This window comes from Carcharodon carcharias, chromosome 15 (assembly GCF_017639515.1).
Source record: "Carcharodon carcharias isolate sCarCar2 chromosome 15, sCarCar2.pri, whole genome shotgun sequence".
Lineage (NCBI taxonomy): Eukaryota > Metazoa > Chordata > Chondrichthyes > Lamniformes > Lamnidae > Carcharodon > Carcharodon carcharias.
Genome location: NC_054481.1, coordinates 3,457,102 through 3,470,249, shown reverse-complemented (window position 1 = coordinate 3,470,249; position 13,148 = coordinate 3,457,102). Strand labels below are relative to the sequence as shown.

At 41.9% G+C, this 13,148-nt stretch overlaps 1 protein-coding gene across 4 annotated transcripts in view; it reads right to left on the bottom strand.

The window, feature by feature from the left end:
- smg1 (SMG1 nonsense mediated mRNA decay associated PI3K related kinase) overlaps nucleotides 1–13,148 on the bottom strand; it is a 162,583-nt gene that overhangs the window by 47,416 nt on the left and 102,019 nt on the right. For all 4 annotated transcript variants that reach the window (XM_041205850.1, XM_041205853.1, XM_041205851.1 and 1 more), the window contains 7 exons: nucleotides 12,547–12,795; nucleotides 10,410–10,548; nucleotides 10,207–10,316; nucleotides 9,855–10,073; nucleotides 7,119–7,312; nucleotides 3,735–3,907; nucleotides 2,117–2,396 (listed from right to left, as the gene is read on the bottom strand). In XM_041205850.1, coding sequence (XP_041061784.1) covers nucleotides 2,117–2,396; nucleotides 3,735–3,907; nucleotides 7,119–7,312; nucleotides 9,855–10,073; nucleotides 10,207–10,316; nucleotides 10,410–10,548; nucleotides 12,547–12,795 — 1,364 coding nt within the window. The remainder of the gene's footprint in view (nucleotides 1–2,116; nucleotides 2,397–3,734; nucleotides 3,908–7,118; nucleotides 7,313–9,854; nucleotides 10,074–10,206; nucleotides 10,317–10,409; nucleotides 10,549–12,546; nucleotides 12,796–13,148) is intronic.

The following is a 13,148-nucleotide window of genomic DNA, read 5'->3' as shown; positions in this document are numbered from 1 at the left end:
CTATCATGTAGGAGAGTCATATATCCAAGTTTGGTGATGACACAAAAATTGATGGCATAGTAAGTGGTGTAGACAAGAGCATAAAATTACAAAGAGATATGGATGAACTGAGTGGGCAAAACTGGCAGATGCATTTCAAGGCAGTGAAACGCGAGGTCATCCATTTTGGACCCAAGGAGCATAGATCGAAATATTCTTTAAATGGGAGGTCCAAAGAAATTCAAGTGTCCACATCCATTAAACTGTACAGATCATTAAATTGTAGTGGTCAGGTACACCATTATTTTAAAGGCTACTGGAATGTTATCCTTTATATAGACGGTCAGAACAAAGGACAATTTTCTACAGATAGCCATCAGCCATAATCTCATTGAACAATGGTATAAGTTTGAGGGACAGTACTCCTATTCCTATATAAGATCTAGACAAAGAAAATGGCATGTTGAGAGGGGAAATAGAAGAATATCAAATTATTACACAAGTCTTTATAACCTCCCCACAAAAACATTTGCACATGTATGCAGGTTCAGTTTGCCAGGCCCTCCAGCACTTTCAAGTGGCCTTCCTCTTGTGTGGCTATAAACTTGTGTCAATCTTTTTGACCATAGGATTTTCCAACCACATCTCTTCTGTTTGTGTCTTCACCGAATCACTGGATAGTGAAAAGGAGGGGCACCATTGCTGATTTTTCCATTAATTCTATGAAAGGGAAACTATGTTTGACAAACCTAATGGAGATTCTTGAGGATATAACTAACAGAATAGATAAGGGAGAACTAGTGGACTTGGTGTATTCGGATTTTCAGAAAGCTTATGATAAATTTCCACATAAGAGGTTAGTGTGTAAAATTAAAGCACACAGGATTGGGGGTAATATATTGGCATGGATCGAGAATTGATTAGCAGACAAGGATCATAGAGTAGGAATAAATGGGTCTTTTTTGGATTGGTAAGTGGTGACTAGTGGGGTACCGCAGGGGTCAGTGCTTGGCCCTGGTTATTCACAATATATATCAATGATTTGGATGAGGGAACCAAATGTAATATTTTCAAGTTTGCAGGTGACACAAAACTTGGTGGGAATGTGAGCGATGAGGAGGTGTTAAGAGGCTTCAAGGTGATTTAGACAAGTTGAGTGAGTGGGCAAATACATGGCAGATGCAGTATAACGTGGAGAAGTGTGAAGTTATCCATGTTGGTAGGCAAAACAGAATGGCAGAGTATTACTTAAATGCTGATAGATGGGGAAATCACAAAGCAAGCATGCAGGTGCAGCAAGCAGTTAAGGAGGCAAATGGTATGTTGGCCTTCACTGTGTGAGGACTTGAGAACAGGAGCAAGGATGTCTTACTGCAGCTGTACAGGGCCTTGGTGAGACCACACCTGGAGTAGTGTGTGCAGTTTTGGTCTCCTTACCTAAGAAAGGATATACTTGCCATAGAGGGAGTGCAGTGAACATTCACCAGACTGATTCCTGGGATGGCAGGATTGTTGTCTGAGGAGAGATTGGGCCGACTAGGCCTGTATTCACTGGAGTTTAGAAGAATGAGAGGGGATCTCATTGAAACATTTAAAATTCTGACAGGAGTAGACAGACTGGATGAAGAGATAATGTTTCCTCTGGCTGCGGGGGGGCGGTCTAGAACAAGGATTCACAGTCTCAGGATACAGGGTAGACCAATTAGGACTGAGATAAGGAGAAACATCTTCACTCAGAGGGTGGTGAACCTGTGGAATTCTCTACCACAGAGGCTGTGGAGGACAGGCCGCTGAGTAAACTTAAGGAGGAAATAGATAGATTTCTGGACTCTAAAGGCATCTAGGGGTATGTGGAGAGAGCGGGAGTATGGTGTTGAGTTAGAGGATCAGCCATGATCATATTGAATGACGGAGCAGGCTCGAAGGGCCGAATGACCTACTCCTGCTCCTAGTTTCAATGTTTCTATCTAACTCAAGAGGCCAATATTAAGATTCCATTTACAAGTCCACTGAGGTAATCTAACTCAGCACCGATAATTCTATCCTATTCACGCTAACTGGCCACAGCAGTCTAATTTTCTCGCAAGCTCAAGTGAATTCCCATCTAACTTGTAACCACAATTCACACTATACTCACTTTCTATACAGTTCCTGACAGTGTTCCACTGTCATGTCACAAATCAATTCTTCCATCCATGTTTTCCACTGCTCCATCCTATGCTTCTGGAAAACAGCCTTTGGGTACTGCAGAGCCACAGCGGCATAGCTGTGGAGCTGTTCTAGGCAGCCACGCAAAATGGTACGACGTTGCTGTAGCAGGGCACCAACCTCTCCTTCCAACTGCTCACACTGACTGATCAGGTGTGCCTGGCCTGCATTCTGGAGGAACGTTGTAGCCGGTACGTAGCTTGGAGCCCCTATATCAAATCAAGGGAAGAAAATGTTCAAACCAGAAAGACACTTGATTGTAGTATTCAGTAATTAAATGACACGGAAGTTTAAATGTACCTTCATTTGTATAAGAGCACTGCTTTAGATTTTTACATTTTAAAGAGTTGGGAAAAGAATTCCCAAACAGCGCCAGTTGAGCTTTCATTTCAGTTCACCAACATGTAATGCTGAACATAAGCAGCATTGAGCTCAAGTGTCTGTTTATACATGTTGTCTGGGAAATGGAATTAGGTGGGTGCTAAAGTGCGTTTGAAGTATCTTCAATTTACCCACATGCAACATGTCAGCTATTTAGAAAAAAATCCTACGTTATTGGTGATAGGGTCATAGAAACGGCAGTTCTGTCATCAATGCCAAATTCAGGAAAAACCGGTTGAGGAAAATTCCCAATGGGCGGAATTTTCCCAGCCTGCTGGTGGCGGGCGTGATAGGTGGCGCGCGCGGAAAACATGGCGTGACCTACTTCGTGACGGCGTGAGGGCAGGTCACGATCGTCCGCTCAGTCCATAAACAGCAGGCCGTGGTTCCCACCATCAGTCGCTGGGGAGCTAATTGTAATACATCAATATATAATTAAAAGGCCATCTCGCCAGGCTCTTGGAACCCCGCTGCCCACGTCGGAGTGCCTGCCCGCGGATGTGCTTCACAACAGCACGATGGGATAAGGCCAATGACCAGGTCGGTGAATTTGTTGCCCATCCTGCGGCCACAGTGGTGGGGGGGGGGGGGGGGGGGGGTAGAGAAAATATCCGCCGGGCCTCTACAGCATCCAGCAGTCGCTTGAGGGACCCGTCTTTGAAGCGGGGGACTGCAGTCCTTTTTCCTTTGCTGGCTATGTTTTCTGGGCAGTGGTGGTAAGCTGGTGGCGATGAGCACTTTGCTGGCAGCTGCCTTTTAAAGATGGCAGCCGGTGTGATGCAACAACTGGGTGATGGCAAGCGGGTGAATGAGAACCCGCCCACCATGGAAACTGCGTGTTTCCCGGGAATTAATGAGGCAGGCTCGGGAAGAAATGGCGTGAAAACCCGCCATTTTCGTCAGCGGGTAGGGCTCCATTTTACACCCCCCCCCCCCCGCTACTGCACTTAGTGCAATTCTGCCCAATGCGCCCATTTTCTTAAATGGAAATGGAATGTGCATTAAGGCAGCATTTGCACCCTCACAAACAGAACTAATCCTGGGCATCTTGTTCTATAATGCAAAACTTCAGTCTACTCCACATGACAAGAGGGTCGACATTTGAAATATATAACTTTTGCAAAGCTATATGGCCTATTGTTGAAGTTTGTCTGTGTGGCCATTACCTAGGTCCAGTGGGGTGCTGATATCCTGAAGTAGACTTGCAAGCTGCGTAGCTTCTAGACTTGAAAAGGCAGCCTGATATTGTGCAATCCACTGTTCAAAGTCATTCAACTTCACCTGAATAGCATCCTGTACAGCCAACTGCTGAGTCTGGAGCTGGGTATGTTCTGAATATCTAAATGCAAGACAAACAGTTGTAGAATGGATGGCATTAGACTTGTTATGCTATTTCAGTAATTCTGCTCTTAAGACAAGAAAACATCTAACTGAATGTAGCCTTAACTGCCAACAGGAATACCTTGCGCCATAACAAAAAATGGGAATTACTTTTCCTTGAAAATCTATTTCCTCATTTCTATCTTTTGTTCTCAGCATCCTTCCCATTGCATAAGCAGTAGAAATAAAGATTTCACTTCAGAGGAATTAAAAAAAGTGTTCGTGGGATGTGGTTGTTAATGTAAAGACCAGCATTTATTGCCCATCCCCAACTGCCCTTGAGAAGGTAGTGTGCCGCTACATTAACTATGACTGAGCGGCTTGCTAGGCCATTTCAGAGGGTGTTAAGTGTCAACCACATTGGCGTGGGTCTGAAGTCACATGTAGGCCAGACAAGGTGAGGATCTGACGGTTCCTTCCCTAAAGGAAGTTACTGAGCCAGATTTTATTTATTTTTTTACAACAATCTAGTAGTTTCACAGTCAACGTTACTGAGGGTAATTTATTATTCCAAATTTATTTAAGTAACTGAATTTGAAGTTCCCAGGTGCTGTGATTTGTACTCATGTCTCCAGATCATTATTCCAGGGCTCTGGATTACTTGTCATGTGACATAACCACTATGCTACTGTATCCCCATAGGGGTATAAGGTCCCCTGATGTACATTGTCTTTAAAAAGGACAGGGCCAAAATGGAACTCAGCTATGAGTCTTTCCTGGTGGAATAGCTGGCAGCTCTCTACTTGAGTACGGTACCCTTAAGTGTGCCCACAGAATGGTAGCCAATCATAAGGCAGCACTGTCAGGAGGGGGAAAAGGAAAAACATGCTTCATTCAACAAGTATTCAATTGAAGTGTCCGCACTGCAGGATTAATCATGATCTTAAAAACAAAAAACATTTCCTTCAACTTAGTCTTCTGCACTCATTGCTCCCAATGCGGTTTCCTCTACATTGGAGAGACCAAACGCAGACTGGGTGACTGCTCTGCAGAACACCTGCGGTCTGTCCACAAGCATCACCCAGACCTCCCTGTCGCTTGCCATTTTAACACTCCACCCTGCTCTCTTGCCCACATGTCTGTCCTTGGCTTGCTGCATTGTTCCAGTGAAGCTCAACGCAAACTGGAGGAACAGCACCTCATCTTCCGACTAGGCACTTTACAGCCTTCCGGAATGAATACTGAGTTCAACAATTTTAGATCTTGAACTCCCTCCTCCATCCCCACCCCTTTTCCATTTCTTCCCCCCGCTCCCCCCCCCCACTTTGTTTTTACCAATAATTTATGTAGATTTTTCTTTTCTCACCTATTTCCATTATTTTTTTTATGTATTCCACTGATCATTTATCTATACCTTTTATGCCCTTTTAGTCTTATTTCACCCCATCCCCACTAGAGCTAGCTTGCTTGTCCTGCTATCCATTCTTAATTAGTACATTCTTTTAGATAATATCACTACCTTCAACACCTCTTTGTTCTTTTGTCTGTGACAGCTTTTGGTTATTTCCTCCTATCACTGCTTGCTTGTCCCTACAAGCCCCCCTCCCACCCCCTTAAACCAGCTTATATTTCACCCCTCTCCTATTTTTACTTAGTTCTGTTGAAGGGTCATGAGGACTCGAAAGGTCAACTGTGCTCTTCTCCACCGATGCTGCCAGACCTGCTGAGTTTTTCCAGGTATTTTTTATTTTAATCATGGTCTTTCTCTTTTGTTCTTCTCCTCCCTCTATATTTGCTTAAAACCTGTTACATCTTACTGAAACATTAACTTTTTCTCTCTCCACAGTTGCTGGCTGACCTAAGTACATCCTTCATGACAACCAGGGGATTTCACCAAAAGCAATCTTTGACATAGAGGTGTAACTGAAGATTTTTAAAAAAAATTTAAACTTCTGAAGATAAGCTGTGAATTAATGAAAGAATTTTTCCTTTTTATGCATTCTTCTCATTTAATCAGTAACAAGACATATTTTCCCCAGATTCTAAAATTGTGCTTCAGCTTAGACTTTCACTTCTTATAGTCCTACCCAGGAGAAATATCAAAATTATTCATTCTATCCACTGGAGCATGAAGGGACTTACTCCACCAGTACACAAGGACTGAGATTGAGAGATCAAGCTTGCTATCGCCAACTTTCAGTTATCCTTAGTGGTGACCAAGAGCTTTGAAATAATTCTCAGCGTCAGAGCTTTCAGCAAGTTTTCTGATCATTGAAAAGTTAGTTTTTAAATTTAACAAAGCTGCTATAAACAAGTAAGTCAGCAACATTACAGAACAACAGACCTTCCCCAGTCACTTGCCATTTCAACACACCATCCCGCTCTCAAGCCCATATGTTTGTCCTTGGCCTACTGCAATGTTCCAGTGAAGCCCAATGCAAACTGGGGGAACAGCACCTCATCTTCTGATTACAGCCTTCCGGATTTAACATTGACTTCAACAACTTCAGACCATGAACTCTCTCCTCTATCCTCACCCCCTTTTTAATCCCCTTTTCTACATTCATTTTTATTTTTTATCCACTTATTTTTATTTATTTATCCAGGGTTTAATCCCCTTCTATCCCATTTTGTAGCATTTTTTCCCCACACCACCGCCCTCTCCCTGCCACCCCATCCCCTACAGGGCCGCCTGTTACTTGTTCCATGTTGTTCTTTCACACAATGCTACCCTTGTTCTGCTAGTATCACAATCTGCTTCCTTGCCTTTATGCCACTATCAGCACCTTTCTTAGCCCTTACCATTATCATTTACACTTCCTTTGTCCTTTAGGTCATGGCATCTTTGTCAATCTCTTCCTTGTCCCCACCTATCGCTGGCCTTCTATTCAGCTCCTGCCCTACCCCCCTTAAACAATGTAAATTTCATCACATTTCCACTTCTCTTCAGCTCTGAAGGGTCATATGGACTCGCACATTAACTCTGTCTCTCTCTCACTCCACAGACACTGCTAGGCCTGCTGAGTTTTTCCAGCATTTTCTGTTTTTGTTACTGAATAATATGTACATTCCACCTGTATATGGCAGATAGCAAATTCAGCTTAGATTTCATACTGGTTTTATGGAGGTAAAATCGGAATCTCAAAATAAATTGCAAATACTCCTTCATAGCACCATAATTAAACTAAAAAAAAAAACTTTTGCACATTTTCTTTTTAAAAAAGACATACCTTTGTTCCAATGTGTGAGCTGGGTGGTCAGAAATATCAACAGCTCCTTCTAGAAATTCTATTTCCTCCAGCAGTTTGCCCTGCAGTTTCTCCACTTTTGTCAACTGTTCCTGGAGATTCAGATAATCCTCTAGACTTGTATCAAGTTTAGGAATAACTGCCAGCATATCATCCCTGTTCTTAAACCAGGTCACCTTTGTACAAGGAATGAGGGGAGGAAGTAAAAATTCAAGCCGTTAAGAAAATAAAACAAGAGGTCGAAACAAATACAGTTATCCCCTTCTGAATTTAGTTGAAACTTATTTTAAACCTATGTCTTTGTGCATACAAAATTGCTAAAGCCTTCAAAGTAGTTTGGTACCTGCCCAAAGTTTAGAATGGGGAGAAATAAAGCAAATCTGCAACTTGTTCCTAAATCTTTATTAATTACCCTACCATTAGCTGATTCTCCTCAATGGACCATTGGTTTTTTTTTAAGATATGGAGATGCACTGGAACTAACTGTGCCCTCTTGACACCCAAAGTAAAGGTTCAGTGATTTTCTTTGTTTTTTTCCTCCTTTACAGCAAGTAATTGCCGCAGTATCTATGTATAAATAACTCATTATCAGTCTCTAGCTGTGTTTGTTATGGAGTTTAATTTTCCTGACCTCCAATTACTCCAGACCTGGGAAGGCCTGGAACAGCCAAGTCTGTTGCACCTGCCCTGACCCAGTTATGTATATTTTACACCCTGGTTGGGTCCTGTTCCTGATAAATAAAGCGGAGCATAGCCACAAGCCTCTTGGATTGCACTGGGGATTCCTGAGGGGAATAGAAATTACCCAAGTGCAAAGGTCAAGATAACTGGCCCTATATGAACATAAGAATTAGGAGGGGTAGGCCACTTGGCCCCTCGAGCCATTCAATACGATCATGGCTGATCTGATTGTAGCCTCAACTCCACATTCCTGCTTATCTGCAAAAACCTTTCACCCCCTTGCTTATCAAGAATCTACCTCTGCCTTAAAAATATTCAAAGACTTTGTTTCCACCACCTTTTGAGGAAGAAAATTCCAAAGGCTCACGAAGAAAATCCCCATCTCTGTCTTAAATCGGCTTATTTTTAAACAGTGACCCCCTAGTTCTGGATTCTCCCACAAGAGGGAACATCCTCTTCACAAAGACCCTGTCAAGACCTCCCCAGGATCTTAAACAAAAACAGAAAATGTTGGAAAAGCTCATTAGGTCTAACATCATCTGTGGAGAGAAAAACAGAGTTAACATTTCGAGTCTGTATGACTCTTCTTCAGAGCTAAAGTAAAAACGTGATGAAATTTGTACTGTTTAAGGGGGGTGGGGCAGGTAGAGCTGGATAGAAGGCCAGCGATAGGTGGGGACAAAGGAGGGACTGACAAAGATATCATGGAACAAAAGGACAAAGAGGGTGTTAATGGTAGTGCTAAGGGCTAAAGGTGCTGATTGTGGCACTAAGGTAAGAAAGCAGAATATGATAATAGCAGGACAAGAGTAAGCACCTTGGAAAGAACATGAACAAGTAACAGATGGCCCTTTTGGGGGTGGTGTGGGGGGGAGGGGGTAGTGGTGGGAAAAAAAAGATCAAAAATAGGATAAAAGGTGGGGATAAAACAATGAATCAAAATGAAAACAAATAAAAGTAAAAATGAATATTGAAAAAAAAAAAGGGGGGTGGGGGATGGAGGAAAGAGTTCATGATCTGAAGTTGTTGAACTCAATATTCAGTCCGGAAGGCTGTAAAGTGCCTAGTCGGAAGATGAGGTGCTGTTCCTTCAGTTTGTGTTGGGCTTCACTGGAACAATGCAGCAGGCCAAGGGCGAACATGTGGGCAAGAGAGCAGGGTGGTGTGTTGAAGTGGCAAGTAACAGGGAGGTCTGGGTCATGCTTGCAGACAGACCGAAGGTATTCTGCAAAGCGGTCACCCAGTCTGTGTTTGGTCTCTCCCATGTAGAGGAGACTGCATTGGGAGCAGTGAATGCAGTAGGCCAAATTGAAGGAGGTGCAAATGAAGCTCTGCTTCATCTGAAAGGGGTGTTTGGGTCCTTGGACAGTGAGGAGGTAAAGGGGCAGGCGTTGCACCTTCTGCAATTACATGGGAAGGTGTCGTGGGAGGGGGACGAGGTGTTGGGGGCGATCAGAATCTTATATGTTTCAATCAAGTCGCCTCTTATTCTTCTAAATTTCAGCAGATACAAGTCTAGCCAGTCTAACATTGCCTCATAAGCCAACCTGCCCATTCCAGGCAGTAGTCTATATATCTCCATCTTTCTCAGGACAAGCCTGCCTGCAAGTACTAAATGTGCAGAATCTCAAACAAGACGGGAGGCTGAGAATATTTCATTCCATCTCATTTACAGCTCTATGGGTGGTCCATGCCTACTGCATATGCACATCTAGCACATTGTAGCTCCATCTCACTTCTCTGCCTCCACATCTCCAAAGAAAACTGCAGAAATCCTAGTGCATTAACAAGGCAAAGCCTCGGTAGATACCATTTTACTTTTCTCCCCCCTCAGGAAAATGGATGTCTCCCAAGAACAAAGACTAGGAGGTTTGAACTAGATATCCGAACACTTCCCTCAAAATAGTTTAAATAAAACATTTCAGTTAAACAAATTAAAAATGTCCACTGAAAATTAAGTTGGCATTCCTAGCTTTGAACTCAAAGTAAAGATTTGTTATATCTGGAGGGTTATATAGTATTCTCACTACTGGATACCTTAATTTCAGCAACCCTTGAAGAGAAAAGGCTGCGGGTAATGTCTCGTTCCATCTCCCTCTTGCTCTGTTTACTCTCAGCTTGCTGACCTCCTCCACCATATACAGCACCAGCAAATCCAATTTCACCACCCGCAGTCCAATCCACCAATGGATCATACACAAACGCTTCCAGCAACGTCAAGAGAGTCTCTCGACCACGTCGCATTATTTGGACGACCTATGGGGAACAAAAATAAAACAACGGTTGGCTGGAAGAAATTGAAGAACAGTGTTGGCAAGTACTTTATTTAATGATGTGATCAGCTTATGAACGTGTATATATGCAGCACATTAACTTTCAGTTAACTAACCTGTTCACTAGAAAGTCTGAACAATCCTTCAACTCCAGTCACACCAAGTGCTGTTTCAATATTTTGAGTCATTCTGAATGGAACCTTCTCAGGAACTCTTAGACTTTTGCCTAAAAATTTAAAGCAAATAAAAAAAATCCCATTGTACAAACAGCAGGATAAAATGACACTACAGAAAAAAAAATCAGAATAAACATAAGTACCTTTTTCAAAGCAAACATTGTAGTCAATGTGTACCACTTCTCCAGTTGTCATGTCTATAAGTACATTATCCAAGTGCCTGTCACCAAGTCCAATTATGTAGCCCACCATAGACATAACTGCAGTTGATCTTGCATATGACTGTGAATAAAATAACATTCATTACCGAGACATCACCAGAATGAGAAAAAAATCAAATAATTCACTTTCTTAGCATTAAATGCACTATAGACGTGAAAGTTATGTTGTAAAACGCCCCAAATGTCCCAATAGGAGAGTTATCATAAAATTTGACACTGAATCACACAAGATGAATTAGGTCAGGTGACCCAGGTTTTAAGCACTTTGGAGGGACAGAGAAATGTTTAGGAAGGGAATTCCCAAGGCTAGGTCTTCGGTAGCTAAAGATCAATGATCGATTCACACAACTGTAGTGTGGAATACCAGAAAACAAAACTACAAAATTGGAAAACTGTTGGTTTTAAAAAAAGCTAACTCTATATATGAATGAGATAAAAAATATCATCCTGAAACTAGCTGCTTTGTTGCATAGAATGGAGGTGAATAGTCAAGGGGTGATGGTTCCACCAGACAAACAGGTTTCTTGGTCTGCATTTTCCTGCTCATGAAGATTCTAAGGAAACTTGCAAGAATCAATCAGCTTTCAACAGTTTTCAGTATTTGTTAAATTTACAAGATTACTCCACGAAGCTGTTTTACAACTAATTTGCTGGTTCTCATTTCTGAGGCTAAGTGGTAGATGGACAGAATGATCCTCAATTATCTTGGGTTTCTTGCTTGTTCATAATGATGCAACCGTCTAAATAAGCAAGCCAGAGTTGGAGAAATAACAAGAACCAACTCCAGGCTTACGCTTCTGTGCATTAAAGGTGCCAGCTTTTAGAAGAAACATTAAACCGAGGCCTCATCTGCCTGTTCGAGTGTGTGTTAAGTGATCCTTGTTATTCAAACTGCAGGAAGATCTCCAAGTGTCATGGCCAATATTTATTCTTCAGCCATCACCACCAAAAAACAAATTAAATCAACTAACAGCTGGGGCCTTGTGTGCAGATTGGCTGCCACAATTACCTCAAAAGTAATACATTGGCTGTAAATAGCTTTGGGATGGCCAGGGGGTGTGAAAGGTGCTTTATAAACACAAGTTCCTCCCTAGCTGTTCCTCCACCAAATAAACAGAGCAGAACAATGAAGGCAGAGTACTATTCATCTAAAGAATCAGACACGTTTTGTGGAATTTCGATAAGGGCTTCAAAATCACAAAATGGAAACTTGTTGATTACAAATCAACAATTGGTGATCTTTATTGCAACAATTCAGTTAAACACAATATGTTTTTCCAAGTGTAGAGTGTTAGAGTGTTAAGTCACGTGTCCCACGACTCAAGCTCAGGTTCAAGCCCTGACCCCATATCGGAATTCACTCTTGAACTTAGAAACAAGAGGATTTTCAGTGAACGCTTCTTTTGGAATAAAATGATTCTGGTAATCAATCCAAGAGGGCACTTATTTTATTGTGCCCTTTACACTAACCTCCTTGACCAAACGTTAATTGTTATGAACCTTTATAATATCAACAAGGTTATCTAGAAACACTTTCGTAAAGTTGTAGACTTAAAAGGCTGAAAGAGGAGAGAAACATTTCCTGAAGAAAGAATAGGTCAGGGTACTGCACTGAACCACTAAGTGTCCCAAATTTAAACTTAACTTTGGTATCACCCAAATGGCCCAGTGAAAACCTGGGAATAAATGAACTTCAGTAATTACACCAAATGATCACCAATTACAAATGTGCTGGTCCATGCAGACTGATCGAGCCAAGCATAAAAATGTTAGATTATCAACTGCCTAAAATATTGGTACAGTTTTGGTACAATTCTTTGAGAAAATTGGGCCATTTCCCTCAAAATTCAAATACACATATAATTTTGATTGATTTCTTATATATGAAATACTGTTCAAATGTGGCAAACATGCTAGTGTTGCTGCATTCTATATATTTTTGCCCAAATGTTTCACTCATACATGCATCATACAGGAATTACTTAAATATGGGTGGCCAATTAACACTTAGTGCCTTTTCACTCAGGGCTTTGAACGTTTTGGAAGGTTTTTCTCATACCTGTGTAACATTCCACCACTCATCTGGAGTGGTACATGAGCACCACAGCTCTTTTGCAAGAAGATTTGGTGGTGTGGACTCCATCAGTTCTTCTAAGACTGAACTCATCACACTTAAAGGCCAATCACGTCGCGAGACATCAAGAGTAAGACCAACTGATTTTAAAGCTGGTCCAATTTTGCTGTAGTACAGCTCACTGGGCCGTGGTACTAAAGCAGGATTTTGAGTCGCCTGGTAAGAATCTTGGTTCTGCAAAATTGAGCAATTAAAATCTTACATTTACATAAATTTTCAGAGAAAGCAAACGCATAACTTTGGTGGCACAAACTCAAGGAAGCTGATTTTAAACCCCACTCCGCCCAGCGAGAAAGGCTTTGGCAGGAGTTCAAATTCAACAATACTATCTCTCGGCTCCAACCCACTGCCTTCTCAGCTATTTAAATATTTACTACTCTAAATCAGGTCATTGATAAGGCTCCTCCAAAGGCAAGGGCTGAGCTAACATTCAAAAGTCGATGGCATCAATGCCACAACGTAGAATTAATTGAAGATCGAGGGGAAGTTTGACCAGGAGTCAACAACTGATCAACATAATTATTTAA